This window comes from Marmota flaviventris, chromosome 2 (genome assembly GCF_047511675.1).
Source record: "Marmota flaviventris isolate mMarFla1 chromosome 2, mMarFla1.hap1, whole genome shotgun sequence".
In the NCBI taxonomy this organism is placed as follows: Eukaryota; Metazoa; Chordata; class Mammalia; order Rodentia; family Sciuridae; genus Marmota; species Marmota flaviventris.
The window spans coordinates 72,598,842-72,615,170 of NC_092499.1; the positions used below are offsets into that span (position 1 = coordinate 72,598,842).

The 16,329-nt window shown below is 35.9% G+C and overlaps 1 protein-coding gene across 2 annotated transcripts in view; it reads right to left on the minus strand.

The window, feature by feature from the left end:
* Pcnx4 (pecanex 4) overlaps window positions 1-9,577 on the minus strand; it is a 31,232-nt gene extending 21,655 nt beyond the window's left edge. The window contains exons 1-2 of one of the 2 annotated variants that reach the window (XM_027929770.3): window positions 9,167-9,577; window positions 3,517-4,260 (exon numbers count right to left, since the gene is read on the minus strand). In XM_027929770.3, the coding sequence (XP_027785571.2) occupies window positions 3,517-4,205 (689 nt within the window). In that variant the 5' untranslated portion in view covers window positions 4,206-4,260; window positions 9,167-9,577. The remainder of the gene's footprint in view (window positions 1-3,516; window positions 4,261-9,166) is intronic. The other variant, XM_071607997.1, reaches the window with a different exon arrangement.
* Between the last annotated feature and the right edge of the window lie 6,752 nt (window positions 9,578-16,329).

The following is a 16,329-nucleotide window of genomic DNA, read 5'->3' on the forward strand; positions in this document are numbered from 1 at the left end:
TAGATATACTATAACACGTATGTAATTAATGATTTCAGAAATGGCCTAGTGAGATAGTAACTCAATAATCTGTACTCTGAAGATCATCATCATAATCTTATAAACTTAAAAATTCTGTACCCTTGCACAGAAGGTCCTATGTATATACATACTCAATATTTTTGCTAAACTGGGTATAGTGGCAAATGTCTGTAGACCCAGTGATTCTGGAGGCTAAGGCAGGAGGATCACAAGTTTGAGGTGACCCTCAATAACTTAACAAGATCCTCTTAAAATAAAAAATAAAAAGGATGAGGACATAGCTTAGTGGTAAAGTACCCCTGGGTTAAATCCTCAGTACCAAAACCAAAAAACAAAAACACACACACATATACACACAACACAATACTACTAATTCTTCAAAATTAAGCATTTAATTGTAATTATCTCATAGTAAGTAAATGATATTAAGAAGTCAATTTAGATAAATTTCCTATTGGTTAACTCTTCTCTTATATATTTGGTTAGATGAAGAATTACTATTGTCCTATGATCCATAAACACAGCACAATTAGAAGAGATTCAGAATTATGGAATAGCAAATGGACTCTACAGAAGGTCAGTTTTAGTATAAAAAAGAAATATTTTTAAGTCTTGTCTTAGCTTAGGTCGCATTAACAAGTACCATAGAGGGGGTGGGTTAAACATCACGAAAATAAATTTTCTCAGTTTTGGAGGCTGGAAGTCTAAGATCAGAGTGTTAGCAGGGTCAGATTCTGGTGAGGGTGCTTTTCCTGGTGTCTGAGAGATCAAGTTCTCTTGAGTTTTTCCTTATAAAGGGAATTAATACCATGAGACTAGGACTCCACCTTCATGATCTAATTAATTCCCAAAGGCCCCATCTCCAATTAACATCACATTGAAGGTGATAGCTTCACCATAAGAATTTTGAGAAGACAATTTGGTCCAAATCTTTCTATCCCTATCCCTTGTACTCACTCCCAAATTCATAACCTTCTCACATGCAAAATACATTCATACTGTTCTAATGGCCCCCAAATTCTTAACTTATCCCAGCATTAACTCTAAAGTCTCATCTAAACATCATCTAAATCACCTGTAAATCTACACAAGTACTGTACTTCCAAAATACAGTGGTAAAACAGAAATAGGAAAAACATTCCTTATACTCCAAAAGGGAGAAATGAGAAAAAAGGAAGTGTGATAGATTCCAAGAAAGTTCAAAACCTAACAAAGGAAATTCCATTAGACCTTAAGGCTTGAGAATGATTTTCTTTAGTTCCATACTCTGTCCTCTAGGCCCTTGGAGTTGAAGTGTCACTCCCACAGCTCTACACAGAGGTCCTTCTCTTCTGACTCTGAAGGGTGATCCTGCCCTCCAAGGTTTTAGGCAGAGGTTGTCTGGCCTGTTGAACTGAGGTATGGCCTTAATGATCACTTTGGGTATAATTTTTCCCTTTTCTTATAGAATAATGCACATTTTTTTTCTTTTGGTACTGGGGATCAAACACAGGGTGCTTTACCACTGAGCTAAATCTCCAGCCCTTTATATTTTTTGATTTTTAGACAGGTTCTCACCACATTGCTGAGGACTTCATCAAATTGCTGAAGCTGGTCTTAAAACTTGTGATTTTTCTGCTTCTGCTTCTGGGAATTACAGGCATGTGTCACTGCTCCCAGACTGCAGTTGAATAGTTCTATCACTGTCTTGTAAGATCCAAGAAGTTTAACAGGCTTCCTTCATTTCATTCTTTCTCAATTTCCTTTAGTTCAAACTGGCAGTGTTTCTACTCACGTAATCCCATAAACTCTCTTCTTAAAAAAAAATTTTTTTTTTTTTTTTGTAGTTTTACATGGACAGAATGTCTTTATTTTATTTATGATGCTAAGGTTCAAACCCAGTGCCTTACATATAGTAGGCAAGTGCTCTGCCACTAAGCTATAGCCCCAGCCCCCATAAAAATCTTTAAAAAAATATATTTATTTATGCACGTATTTATGTATTTGTGTGGTGCTGAGGATTGAAACCAGTGCCTTACACGTGCCAGGTGGGCGCTCTACCACTGAGCTACAACTCAAGCTCAAAAACTCTTTATTAAGGAATAATCTAACCACAGAATATGCTTTCTCATGTTTTCCATATATGAATAGGTTAAGAATTTTCCCAAATTTTCAGGTTCTGTTTCCTTGTTTTGCTTAACAATTCCCTCTTCAATTCTTCTGTTTCCTTTTGCATTTTACTATAAGCAGTCAGAGGCAATCAAGCTGCTCCTTCAATACTTTGCTTGGAAATCTCCTTACCTAAATATCCCATTTCATCACTCGCAAATGCTACAACACTGTGCAATCAAGTTCTATGACAATTAAAAACAAGGATTACTGTTTTTTTTTCCAGTTTAAGTAACATATTACTTATTTCCATATGAAATCTTATCAGAGTTACCTCTAACATGTCTATTTCTAGCATGCATGCCAAACTCTTATAGCCTCTACCCATTACCCAATTACAAAGCCACTTCTACATTTTTCAGGTATTTATTATAGTAGCATGCCACTTCTTAGTACTCAAATCTTAGGGTGGGCTACCACAATGAAATGCCAGACTTGAGTAGTTTAAACATAAGAAACTTATTTTCTCACAGTTCTGGATGCTGGAAGTCCATGATTAGAGTTTTATGTAGCATTCTGGTGAGAGCTTTCTTCCTGGCTTATAGTCAGCCCCCTTTCTTGCTGTTCTCACACAAAGAGATAAAAAACTCTTCTATGTCTCTTAAAAGAGTACTAAGCCCATTCATCAGGCCAGGACCTCACTTTCATGACCTAATTATCTCCTAAAGGCTGTATCACCAAATAATATCATACTGGGGTTTGGGATTCAATTTGTGAATTCTAAGTGAATACAAACATTAAGTCCATAATATGCCTGTACACCTAACTTGGAAAAGAGAAATCTGTAATCTACAGAAACAGAAAGAAGTCAGGGTTAGCAAAGGAAAGCAAGCAAAAGTTATTATCAAACCATTTTTGTAAATAATTATATTTTAAATGTTTTTATTTTTCTTCTATAACAAACTAATTTATAAATCAATATTCCTCCTATATAACAAAATTTCTAGTCATCTTGAATTCACTCAACCTGTATAATATTTACACATATAACTTTTAAATTATTCTTTCCTCATTCTCCTCAAGAAAGTTCCATTGTTTTCATAGGTTTTGGCCCAGTTATCTTATAGATTCTCAATGGTCTTTCTTTAAAATGAAATACAGGATTGAAAAATAGTTTACTTTTCTTGAAAAAGGAATTTTCCCCTTTCAGTATGATTTAATTATTACTTTTTAGCATAAATGTTTTACATTGATTACTTCTAAGATTAATCATAAAAACAACCCATCACCCAATGATTTGGGCATGATTTTTAATCCAGATTCATTTTTTTAAATACTAGCAAAAGCTCTCTTATCAGGTATACATAAAAACAAAGCAAGTTATAAAATATTTGGTAGGTTTTTTACCTGTGTGCAAGATCCACAGAAACAAAGAAAAAAATATAAATGGGTCTCATAAGAGGAGTGATTTCATAAGTATCCTGAGGTTGGAAAGTTGCAGTCTCTGTAGCTGTGTTCACAATTAATGAGTATTCTCCTATACAGAGTGTTATCCATCCAAAGACAAATAGAGGAGCAGTGCCTCCTATACTGCCATACAGCAAGGTTATTCTATTTGGAAGCAGATACCATGTTCCAAGAGCACATACTAGCCCAGCAAGAACAGAATGAAAAACTATATTGGCTATATATTTCTTTCCAGGAATTAGAAATTTGACAGTCTCAGCACCAGCACAGCTTGTAAATTCATGCTCATCTTCCTCTGCTAAGATATCTGTAGTTAGCATTCTTTGTACTGTTGCTGATTTGTTTTGGGCATATAAACTTGTGAACTGGATGACAAATGCAGTGAAAAGCATTAGTCCACCTGAAAGTGATGCCGTATAATAGTCTTTCAGGATGCCCAGCTGGTACAAAAGTGTTCCTATTCCACCCAAAACCCATGGCATCAGAAAAAGGATAATTTGATTAACATATACGTAAGGAGGGGCATAAAAGCCTAATCTGAGTCGAGGGCCTCCTAGAACAGTCTGTGGAAAGCGCTTCAGAAAGAAGTCCTGTTTGTAATCATTCAGCAGAGGCACATCTGGACTCATCCTTCTCACGCAGGATTATTCTGAAAATCACATCCTTTTCTGTAACCAGAAGTCTCTAAAAAAAGAAAAAAATACCACTATTTGAAAGTGCCATACTCAAAACCTACAGTGGGAATCACCCCATATTTCTACTTCACATTCTTTATTCCTTTAAGAGCAGGATTTATACCTTCAGTTCTCAGGCTTCTTATTATTACCTGATCCTTGGCACAAAGTTGTTGAATTGTTAAAAAACAAAATAAATATGATGTTATTTTTTAACTTTTTAAAACAATATTCTATATTAATTTATTAAGAAATTAATATGTAGAATTAGATCTGAACTCATATTTTTAAGATTCTGAGGTCAAAGAAAAGTTAAAAAAGTCTGCCAGTAATTTGGTCACTTCATTGTGAGTTTTTGTTGTTTTTAATTTTTTCTTTTATTATAAGAGTAGTTCAATTTTTTTCTCTCAATGGTCAGATGGTAAATATTTTAAGCTTTGAGGACCATTAGATCTCTGTTACAATGACTCTATTTTGTTGCACTAGCAAAAAAAGTAGCTGTATACAACACTATATATAAATGGATAAGAGTGATTGTTGCAATAAAGCTTTACCATATTTATCCAGATAAGGTATAGGCCAGATTTAGCCTGAAGGTCACAGTTTTCCAGCCCTCACTGAGTAAAATAAAGATTTTCCCCAATTCCCTTGAATTGAAATGGAAATAGAAGTTTAAAATAGAAAACCTGTTAATCATATCACTTAACAATTATGGTAAAGTTAGCGCTATCCAACTAATATAAAAAGTTAAATCCTGTTGAAGTAAGTAGTATTTCAATAAAACTCCATACGGTCATTGGCAGCTCAATACGTAGTAGGAAGAACAATAAACTGGAAATTAAAAGGCTTTAAGTACCAGAGTGGATGCTTATTTTTATTAGCTGTGCTTCCTTTTTTAGTTGTTCTGTTGTCAGTTTCCAGAATCTATCAGAACTGGAAAGCATGGAATAATAATAGGACCCATACATTCTTTAGTGTAGGTTATTTTCATTAAGGGCCAGAACAATCTAATTTTTAAGTAACATGGGTTCTCTTCAATTTAACTTACTCAGCTGCTTATTCTATTTTATTTATTTATTTGTTTATTTATTTGTTAGTTAGTTGTAGGTGGACACCAATATCTTTATTTCATTTTTACGTGGTGCTGAGGATCCAACCCAGTACCTCACACGTGCTAGGCGAGCGCTCTACCACTGAGCCACAACTCTAGCCCTCAGCTGCTTATTCTAAAAAAAAAAAAAAAAAAAGCTGTCTGATACAAGATCAACTAGAAAAGTATTACCTCATTTAATCATATGTAGGGCTAGAAAGAAAAAATTAAAGTCATCTTAAACTAGCTTTCTTTCAGTCAGTTTAAAATAGTCTTTCCACTAGTTCTACCAAACCAATATTGGGACTGAAAAGAGCTTTAGGGTGCCATTAAAGGCTTTGGGTCAGCTTTAAGAATTAATACCTTAAAACCACATCTTTATTATACTATTAGAAAGTTTTTTAAAACTGTAAGCATCTATCTTACATCTTCCAGTCACTGTTTTTTGGTTCCGCCCAGAACAAATGACACCTTTCACTCATAGGACAGCCCTGCAAGGATTCACAAAATAACAGAACCACAGGACCACATATAACCTTCACTGTCCCAGGTTCAAGCACAGAGAATGAAAAGACTGCCTCCCTGTCCACTGTATGAGCTTATCTCTTGCAGTGATGCCAGGCTCCTTATACTTTATTCTGATAACACTGTCTTGTTCAAGTCATAGGGTAAGTGAGGTCACACTCATGTGGATGGGGGTCAATATTTTGATATCATTTTCCTATGGAAGATCCATGAGACAGGAAGATGAATTTGGATAGACTGATGAATCCTGGATGAATTGACACACTTATATGGCTTCTACCTCCAGCATGTTCAAGTGAAAACTGGCTCAAGACATGGAAAACAAAAACTGTAAAAAAGAAGCTTAAGAGATAAAAATGGCATCAACAATTGTCTGATTTTAGCAAAGTTAACTTAAAAAAAAACTATCATTATTCTATGAAGAGAATGAAGGCATCCATGCTTCTAAAATTTATTTTACAAAAATTGAAAGGAAATTTACTGAAGTTTTACTGTTCTAAGCATCACTGCATTTATTAAAATTTTGAAAACAGAAAACTTCATGTGTGAAGAAATGAACTGACCCATACCTCAGTACTAAAAAGCATTTGAAATAACTTAATTCTCAATTGCTCTGAATAAAAATCACTTGTTACCAGGGCAGTTCTAAAAAGTATGCAGATGTAGGTTTTTTGTTTTTTTAATAGTCAAGTACTAACTGTTGAGGATATTTTGAAGAACACAGAGATAGAAAGATAGCTACCATTATAATTCTGAAAATAATCTATGTGATCTTAACTGAATGCCATGTCATGAATTTTTTTTTTTTTTTTTTTAATTTCTAGTCCTGGGGATTGAGCCCAGGGACACTCTACCACTGAGCTGCATCCCAGCCCTTTTAATTTTAATTTAATTTGATTTTATTTTTGAGACAGGATCTCACTAAGTTGACTCACTAGGCTGGCCTCAAATTGTGATCCTCCTGCCTCAGCCTCCCAAGTAGCTGGGATTATAGGTATGTGCTACCATGTCCAGTTTATAGTAGATTTTTTGAAGAGTCTTTTAAAAACATTTGATGCTCAAACATGAAAAATATATTTCATGCTCTGGTTTACAAATTGTGTGGTAAGTACTCTCTTTCACCCATTAATGAAAGGAAAATATACCATAACACCTGAAAACAAAGTCTTAAGAAGGAATAAGTTTACTAGGTCTTTTGGGATGTAGATTATGAGGTTTGTTAAAATTCACAACTTTGGAGGGTCTTTGAATTTAAGAGTTTTCTATTAGTCCATAGGAATTGGTCTATGACTGTAAAGGAAGGATGACTACATAGTTCAATAGTTGATTGCAGGTATTAGGAATGCCTCACAAGTGGAACAAAGTTTTAGTTGGTTCTATGCTTTCCCTTTCCTGTTGTACACCAAGATATGAATTCACAGAATTCCATTACGCATGGAAACCTAAAATAGGAAATAGCTGAAAACCACATCAAAACATCATAAATGTACAATAGGGCCAGGCAACAGTACTATTCCTATCCCAAAAAATCTTCCTGCACTTCACACAACTTGCCCACTATAAATTCAATTGAGTTGACAAGCCATTCTCTCAAAATCAAGTGATTCTCTCAAAGTCCTGTGAGTGAAATTGGCCACCCACGTGAATTACTAGAGATAAATTTTACATCAAAACATCATAAATGTACAATAGGGCCAGGCTTGACTATTGAGAAACAGTGATTGCAAGTGACTTAACCAAGATACAATATCAGTTGGTGGCAGAGTGAGTTTTAAATCATACCAAGCTATTGCTAAATGAAAGAGAATTTTATTTTGAGGCTACAATGGGTTCTTCAAGGAAAGGTGGGTCTGAGAGTAATCTATAAAAACGTCAAAATGAAAAGTGTATGATAGCTAAGCTAGCCTGAGGGCTTTGGGACCAAGCACTTTGATAAGACAAGTAGAAGAATATTTAAAAGAAAAGGTTCTCATCACTAAGAAGGTGAAAACAATCTACAGAAATTTTTTGCAAATCATATACACGGTGAGAGATTTGTATCTACAAAGAACTCTCAAACTTGGCCCTTTTTTTAATGGACAAAGGGCCACTGGGGTCATGGTTCAGTGGTGGTAGAATGCCTTTATGGCATGCATGAGGCCCTGAGTTTGATCCCCAGCACAAAAAACAAAAACAAACAAAAAAACAACCAAAAAACCAGGATCTAAGTAGATCTCTCTCCAAAGATGATACACAAATATGAATAAATCCAGAAAATGAAACTCAATAATATTAATCATTAGGGAAATACAAGTCAAAAATATCATGATATATCATTCCAAATCCCCTTGACTGGCTAACATTAAAAAAAAAAAAAAAAGACAATAACAAGTATTGGTGAGGTTATGGAGAAAGTAAAACCCTCAAACAAATCTGGTGGGAATGTAAAATGGTACAGCCCTTTAGAAAAAGCCTGGCAATTCCTACAAAGGCTAAACATAGAATCACCAAATGACTGAGTTATTCCACTTCCAGGTATTACACTCAAGAAAACATTAAAACACATGTCTACACAAAAATTTACATGGGAACAGTCATAATAGAAATTTTTTAATAGCCCCAAAATGGAAACAAAAATGTCCATCAAAAGGTGAATGGATAAAAAAATGAGGTACTGCTACACAATGAAATATTATTAGATTATAAACAGGAATGAAGTATTCATACATGCTACAACATGGGTGAACTTTGAAAGCATTATGCTAAGTGAAAGAAGACAGTCACAAAAGACCACATACTGTAAAATTCTATTTATGTGAAACGTTCAGAATAAGCAAATCTAGAGACAGAAAAATAGATTCGTGGTTGCCTTGGGCTCATGGGGGTAAGGATAATGGAAGTAGGTGATTGGTAAAAGATGCGAGGCTTCTTTCCTGGTTGAGGAAAATGTTCTAAAATTGACTGTAGTAATGGTTGCACAATTCTGTAAGTATATTAAAGAATGTACAATTTAAGTGGGTGAATTGTATGGGATGTGAATTATATTTCAAGTCCTTACAAAGGAAAAAGAAATAGTTCCCTACTTTGTATTTTTTACAGCAGTTATAACTAACAGGCAGCTATTTACGAAACTCAGAACTAGACAATAAATGTCCCAAACAGTTAAATAATGTCGTCAAAAGGTTCAGTAATCGTACTTGAAGCTTTTATGACAAAGGACAAAAACCTGTTTCTTGTGTAATAAAATCTGGAAGACAAAGTGGCCGTGCACAGTGGAAACTAAGGCAGCGAAGTCGCCAGGTGGGTCAGGGATCAAACGTACCTCGAATCACTCGAGGGAAGGGGCGGCGCGAAGGCAGCCTGAAGTCTGCATTTCTGCTGGTAAACCCGGGTAAGCACTCCCACATGGAAGCTGGCTGCGGCCGGAAGGCGGAGGCAGAGAAGCTGCAGCGGTCCCACAACAAGATCCCAGAGAGGCCTCCGCAGCCGCTCTCGGTTTCCATGGCTAACATCAACTCTGGCGGGCGCCACCGGAGCGGAGCAGTACGCGTGCGCGCACTCGCGCGCTCACGGGCGGGGCCGGCTCGCCTCAGCCTGAGCTCGCTTCCGAGGCGGGCTAAGCGAGGTACCGAAGGGAAGAGACGCGATTCCTTCGGTCCAGGCCTGGGCTCTAGTATGCCAGGTTCGGACTCGTGGGAGGAGTTGGTACTCTGGTCCCTCTCTGGACCCGCACGTTTGCGTTAGGGATTTGAGGGCTGGAGGTTAACTTCTGAACTTTAACCCGGGCCGCGCCCCTACGCAAGAGCGTCGAGGTCCTGGTGACGTGACGTTCTTCCGCAGGGCGGGCTCCAGGATTGGATGGACGCCATTTTGGGAGCGCCTGGTTATCTGAGGTCGAGAGGGGTTGTCTGACCCCTGACTCAGAAATGTAATAGGGCCCCAATCTTTCAAGGTCGGACGACCTCAATTAATGGCACCTGCTGTTTGGCCTTCACCACCCAACACTTACATGGTAATGAGGACTTTTCAGTGCTTCTTCGTGAACCATGTGCAGTTTGGAAGATTTGGAGCTGCGTAAGGGGCATACTTCGTTTTATTTTGCTTCGCAGATATTGTTGGTTTTTTGGTTTTGTTTTCGTGTTTGGTTTTTTTTTTTTTTTTTTTTTTTTTTTTTAACAAATTGAAGGTTTGCGGCAACGCTACGTAGATCAATACTGTTGGCGCCATTTGTGACTACTTTGTTACATTTCGGTAATTCTCACGATGTTTCAAGCTTTTTCATTATTTTAATATGTTATGATGACTTTTTGATACTCATTGTAATTGTTTTGGGGGGTATTATGAAACATGCCTATATAAAACAGCCAAACTTAATGTTGTGTCTTCTGCTGTTCCACCCATGGTGCTGTTCCCATTTTGCTCCCTCTTGGGCTTCCCCGCTTCCTGAGATACAACACTGTTGAAATTAAGGCAGTTAATAACCCCACAATCCTTCCTCCAAGTGAAAGGAAGACAAAAGCTAGGCTTAGTGAGGAAGGCATGTCCAAAGCTGAGATTGGCCAAACGTTTGACCTCTGGAGAAGAACAGCTATGTTGTGAATGCAAAGGACACGTTTTTGAGGGAAATTAAAAAGTGGTACCCGAGGCCGGGCCGGGCGGAGTGGCGCACACCTGTAATCCCTGCGACTAGGGAGGCTGAGGCAGGAGCATTGAGAGTCAGAAGCGAGGCGCTAGGCAACCCAGTGAGACCCTGTCTCTAAATAAAATACAAAATAGGCCTGGGGATGTGGCTCAGTGGTTGAGTGCCCCTGAGTTCAATCCCCAGTAAGGGGCTGGTGGGGGAGGGGGGGAGGAAGTGGTATCCAAGGAACACAAAAATGAGAAAAAAGCAAAATAGCCTTATTGCTGAAACGGAAAAAGTTTTAGTAGCCTTGATAGAAATCAAACCAGCCTCAACATTCCCTTTAAACCAAAGCCTAATCCAGAACAAGGCCCTAAATCTCTTCCAATTTTTTTTGTGAAGGCTGAGAGAGGTGAAGAAGCTGCAGAAGAAAAGTCTGAAGCTAGCAAAGTTTGGTTCATGAAGTTTAAGGAAAGAAATCCTTTCCATAGCATAAAAATACAAGGTCAAGCACCAAGGACTAATGTAGAAGCAGCAGCAAATTATTTAGAAGATTAATCTAAGATAATTGATGTAGGTGGCTACATTAGATAACAGATTTTCAATGTAGAAGTGGAGCCTGAAGATATGACTAAGTTACAGTAATCATCCTATGATAAAACCGATGAGGAGTTACCTCTTAAAAATGAGCAAAGAAAGTGGCTTCTTAAGATGGAATCTACTTCTGATAAAGATTCTATGAATATTGTTAAAATGACAACAAAGGATTAAGAATATTACATAAACTTAGTTCAGAAAGTAGCAGCAAGGTTTGAGAGGATTGACTAATTTTGAAATTCTGCTGCAGGCAAAACAGCATTGCATGCTACAGGGAAATCTTTTGTGAAAGGAAGAGTCAGTCAATGCAGGAAACTTAATTGTCTTAAATTTTAAGAAATTAACACAGTAGTCCCAGCCTTCAGTAACCAGAACCCTGATCAATCAGCAGCTATCAACATAAAGGCAAGACCCTCCACCAGCAAAAAGACTAATTCACTGAAGGCTCAGATGATCATTAGTATTTTTTAACAATTTCTTATTAAAGGTATGTACATTGTTTTTTAGACTAAATAGACTCAGTATAATGTAAACAAAACATGCATTGGGAAACCGAAAAAATTGTGTCTCACTTTATTTTGATTCTGGCTTTATTGAGGTGGTCTGGAACCAAATCTGCAGTATCTCCAAGGTTTACTTTGTATATACTTACTATGGCTCATTTATTGCATTTTTTCCCCCAGGTGTGAATTGGTGGCTGCCTTCTTAATTACAAGGAACCAAAATGCACATTGTTGCAACATGTTACTAAGATTTGTAGCTGCATAACTGGGCGTTTTATTTCACTTCGCAGTGTATTACTAAAGCTAGGCAAAGTTCTTGTGCCCTCCCCCCTTTTAAAGCCATACCTGATTTATTAGTGTGAGTTTCATTTTAGATCCAGGAATCTTTATGGAATGGCCATAAAGACCCTTATTTTTGCTACAAATTTAAACATATTTCCAGTGCCCACTGCCATGTTCTCCATGAAATTTGGTTTCCTCCCAAGTTCTGGAAACATTTCACATTGCCAGTTAGGAGTCTTCAAGGTGGCTCCTGAGAGCCGTAATAATAATTGGTCTCTGCTGAGATCAGTGAGCCCCATGTAAAGGAACATTTAAGTCAATTTGATTTTGTCATGGTACCCATGTTTTCCTGTTATTGATCGACCGTTTCTGCACACATGAGACTTCTAAATGGCTTAAGAATTGTCTCATTTGGGTCTTATCTCAAAACTATAAATGTGAACTATAAATGTGATCTTGTTTTCCTAGCTATATGGAAGTGATGGCTTTGTTCTTAAACATTTAGGGTTTCAGGCCCTGTGGTGGTGGTGGGGAACAATATTAAAAGAGAGTCAAGACATTTTTAAAAGGATATAATTCTTTCTAAAGGTAAAGTAGTTTATGGAAAGTATATGGACGGAAACCTTATGTAATATCAACGACGTGCAGATATTTGGACACAGTTTGTAGATAGAACCTGTTATAGTTTAGTGTCTTCACAATTTGATAGATTATGAGAAAGTGTGCTCTTGGGCCATCCATAATGTTGCTACTTCTTTGTGGGGGAGACAAGCTTATTTATCATTAGTCACAGTACCACATTAATTAAACCTTGAAGCATTAGCTAATTGCTAAGAAGTCCAAGTGTAGCAGCATTAAAAGTAGAGGCTCTAGAGTTAGGAATCATGGATTGAAACCCTGACACCACTGCCCATTATTTATGTGATCTTGGGGTTCACCTGATTTCTCTGGTCCTCAGTTTCCATGTATTATAAAACAAAGCTAAATGAGAGACTTTAACTCACAGCTATGTAGGTTGTATTAAATTACTGCAGATCACTTATCATAGTAACCAGCAGTTTAAGTGCTTATTAAGGATGAGCTGATTGTTTATAATACCTTCTTTCTTATGGACTTTATATATTACTGAATCAGAATCAACATTTTATTGTTGAAATATCTGCTGTTTATATTTGTTTTTTTCAAATATGTTTCAATACTTTAAACCACTTTTAAAGGTGGTTTATGGTATGAAGACCTTTTAGTTATTATTTGCATATAAAGTATTTATTCAACATTTACTGAAATTATAGTTCCTCCTTACCAGGAACCATATTAATTGCTTCAGATAACAAAGTCAAATAAAAAATTTCCTCAAGATTTGCCAAAATATAACTTGGGAAATTTTAATAAGGATATCAGTAGCAGAATGTGAGATAAACCAAGAAGCACTGGAAGTTGCAGGAAAATATGGCACAAAACTTTCTGGTGAAATTAAGGATGGCTGCAAATCTAGTTTTAAAGGGCAAACAGAAGATGAAGATGTGAGAGAGCAGGTATTCCAAATGGAGGGACATTTATTTATTAACTCGCTTGACATATATTTATAGCATACATAGAATTGGGTTCTTTTGTGCCTCATTTAATCTTAACCTTATGAGATAGTTTATTGTTATTCTTATTTCAAATATAAGGAACCTTAGCTTCAGAAAAGTGAAACGATGAAAGTGGGAGTTGAGCCCATATCTATATGTCTTTACAATTCTCCATCTATTTTCTGTTATCTTGCTGGCTCATATGAAATGAAAAGATGATAAAAAGGTGCTACTTCAACCAAAAAAAAAAAAATGTATAGGAAGGCATAATCATGACACATGTTTTTGTGTAATGGTATAATGTCAATTCAGTTTTAAGCTCATATTGAAGTTGGTCCTCTTGCTAAAAAGTAAACAAATTACCATGAAGCTCTTACTTTGCCCCATTGCCCAAAGGACTACAAAAATTTATGCATCCTGCAGCACCAGGAATAATGGATAAAGAAGGGTGAAATTTAAAATAAATAGTTAAGAAGCAAGAACAATAACAACGACAACAACAAAAATGGGTAAAATTACCTCAGGGCATTAAAAAGATGAGTTTCTAGGACAAGGAAGCAGAATTGCTAGAATTTGGTAAATAGTTGGGTGGGGATGGGAGAAGGTACAGAGGAGTGTGAGGAGACCCAAGAAGAAAAGATTAAGATGAGTCCAACCTTGAAGTCCAGTGACCACAAAGTTTGTGGCACCCTAAATTAAATAAGCAAAGGAGGAAGAATAGTTTTGAAACAAGAGATAATGAAGCCATTCTGAGAGATGTGTTTGAGGGGGTGGTGGATTATTCAGGTATATATATATATATATATATATATATATATATACCTGAATAATATATATATATACCTGAATAATATATATATATATATATATCCAGTTAGAAATATAGACATTGGACCTTGGAAGAAAGCTAAAGATATAGAGAGTACTTAGGGGAAAGAAAAAAAAGAATAATGAAGTTATCAGATTTTAATGCCAGGGTTTAGGTCTTATGGGATGATAATCAAAGAAGAAAATCATTATGAGAAAAAGAAAGGAACTATAAGATGATCGATTTATTAATTGCTAGAATTCATCTCATTGTTTTATATCACAGATAATGATGTGATTGTGTGTGTGTGTAGGGCTGAGAATTAAACCCAGAGCCTTGCATACGCAGGGCAAGCTCTCTTCCACTGAGCCACATCCCCAGCCCCATAATATGGATATTTTAAATAGATTGGGTGAATGAGCATGTGGTGGGTAGAAATTTCAGAGTGTGTGAGCATATTCACAGGCATGTAGGTTGGGTGACACTCAGTTTTGAGGATATTAAAGACAGGAGTGACCAACAGTTAATTACAAAGTTTCATATGAAACTTCCTTTAATACATAAAATTTCATACCACAAATATAAATAGATCAAATAAAATATAATCATGCTTTGCCATTTGCTGGTGCTAAGCTTTATTGTATGATAAAATTATAGTTCTGAAACATTTACAGTAATTCCTGATGGGAAGTATAGGGTGAAAGGATAGTATCAGATTTGGGTTATGATCAAGAATTCTTAGGTTTCTTGGATAGCTCTTAAAGTTCACTATCATTTTATATCAATAACCTAACATATATTTAATTTTAGGTGTGTTAATATTATTTTAGAACATTATCACAGCAGGAAACTGGTTTCATTCAGTTGTTCAGAAAGAACACAGGCTGGGTATGGTGGCTCATGCCTATAATCCCAGTAGCTCAGGAGGCTGAGGCAAGAAGATCACAAAGAGTTCAAAAGCCAGCATCAGCAAAAGCGAGGCACTTAGCAAAACTCAGTGAGACCCTGGCATTAAATAAAATACAAAATAGGGCTGGGGATGTGGCACAGTGGTTGAGTGCCCCTGGGTTCAATCCCCAGTACTGGGGGGAAAAAGAATCACAGGTATATAAAAAGAACACAGATTATTGGTAGACTGATAATCAGTAAATCAGAATATGTAAAAATATAAAATTTAATTTTTAAATTATTACATTTTGTAAAACTTTGTAAATGTAATGTCAGTAGAAGATCAAAATTCTGTAAATATCCAGAGGTATAATTTGATTCTACAAAATTAATTTATACCCACATCTGCATTAAATAGATTTCCCTTCATTTTGGTACACATAATTGAGGGATAATAAAGCAGATTTCAAAGTCTTCATCCCAGCATCTTAATAAGATTGGAACCATCAATTAGTTGCTCCTCCTGACAGTGTTATAAGAAATATGATTCTTTGTTATTAATATTGATATCTAAAGCTAGAATTATAATAATGTAAAATAGATGCCCTTTTCCTAGTATCTGCTTTCTAAATTCTCTCTTTATAAATGTTTTATTTAGAATCCTGTGAACATTCTCTTTTCACTTGTCTGGAGAAAGAATATGTAAGGAAGTGCAATAAACAAGTTAACAGGAAAGTTATAATTACATAAGAATGGGGGGAAGTTAGGTACAATTTGCCTAACGGTGGAGGAAAGCCTTTACATATCCTTATATAATATTTCCAGACTCATTATTGTTGAATGGAAAGCTAGAGGTTACATTATATATTTTTTAGAAGAACAAATGAACCATATTTAGCATATAACATTTATACAAAAAGTATAAATGACAAAAATCAATATTTATGGGATGGTAGTTTAGAGGAATTGAGCAAAGCTTAAAATGCAATTTCTTTTGACATTGAAATTTTATCTATTTTTATAGGTATATTTCTAAGTGTGTTAAGTGAGCCAAGATTTGTACAAAGATGTAATTAGACTATTTGTAAACAAAAAACAACATTCTTTTAGTAGGGAACAAGTTAATTAAATTAGGCCCCCAAAGAATATATCTTTTATGCAAAGATGCCCAACTTATACTAAGTTAAAAAAATGAAAAATTAGTTTGTACTG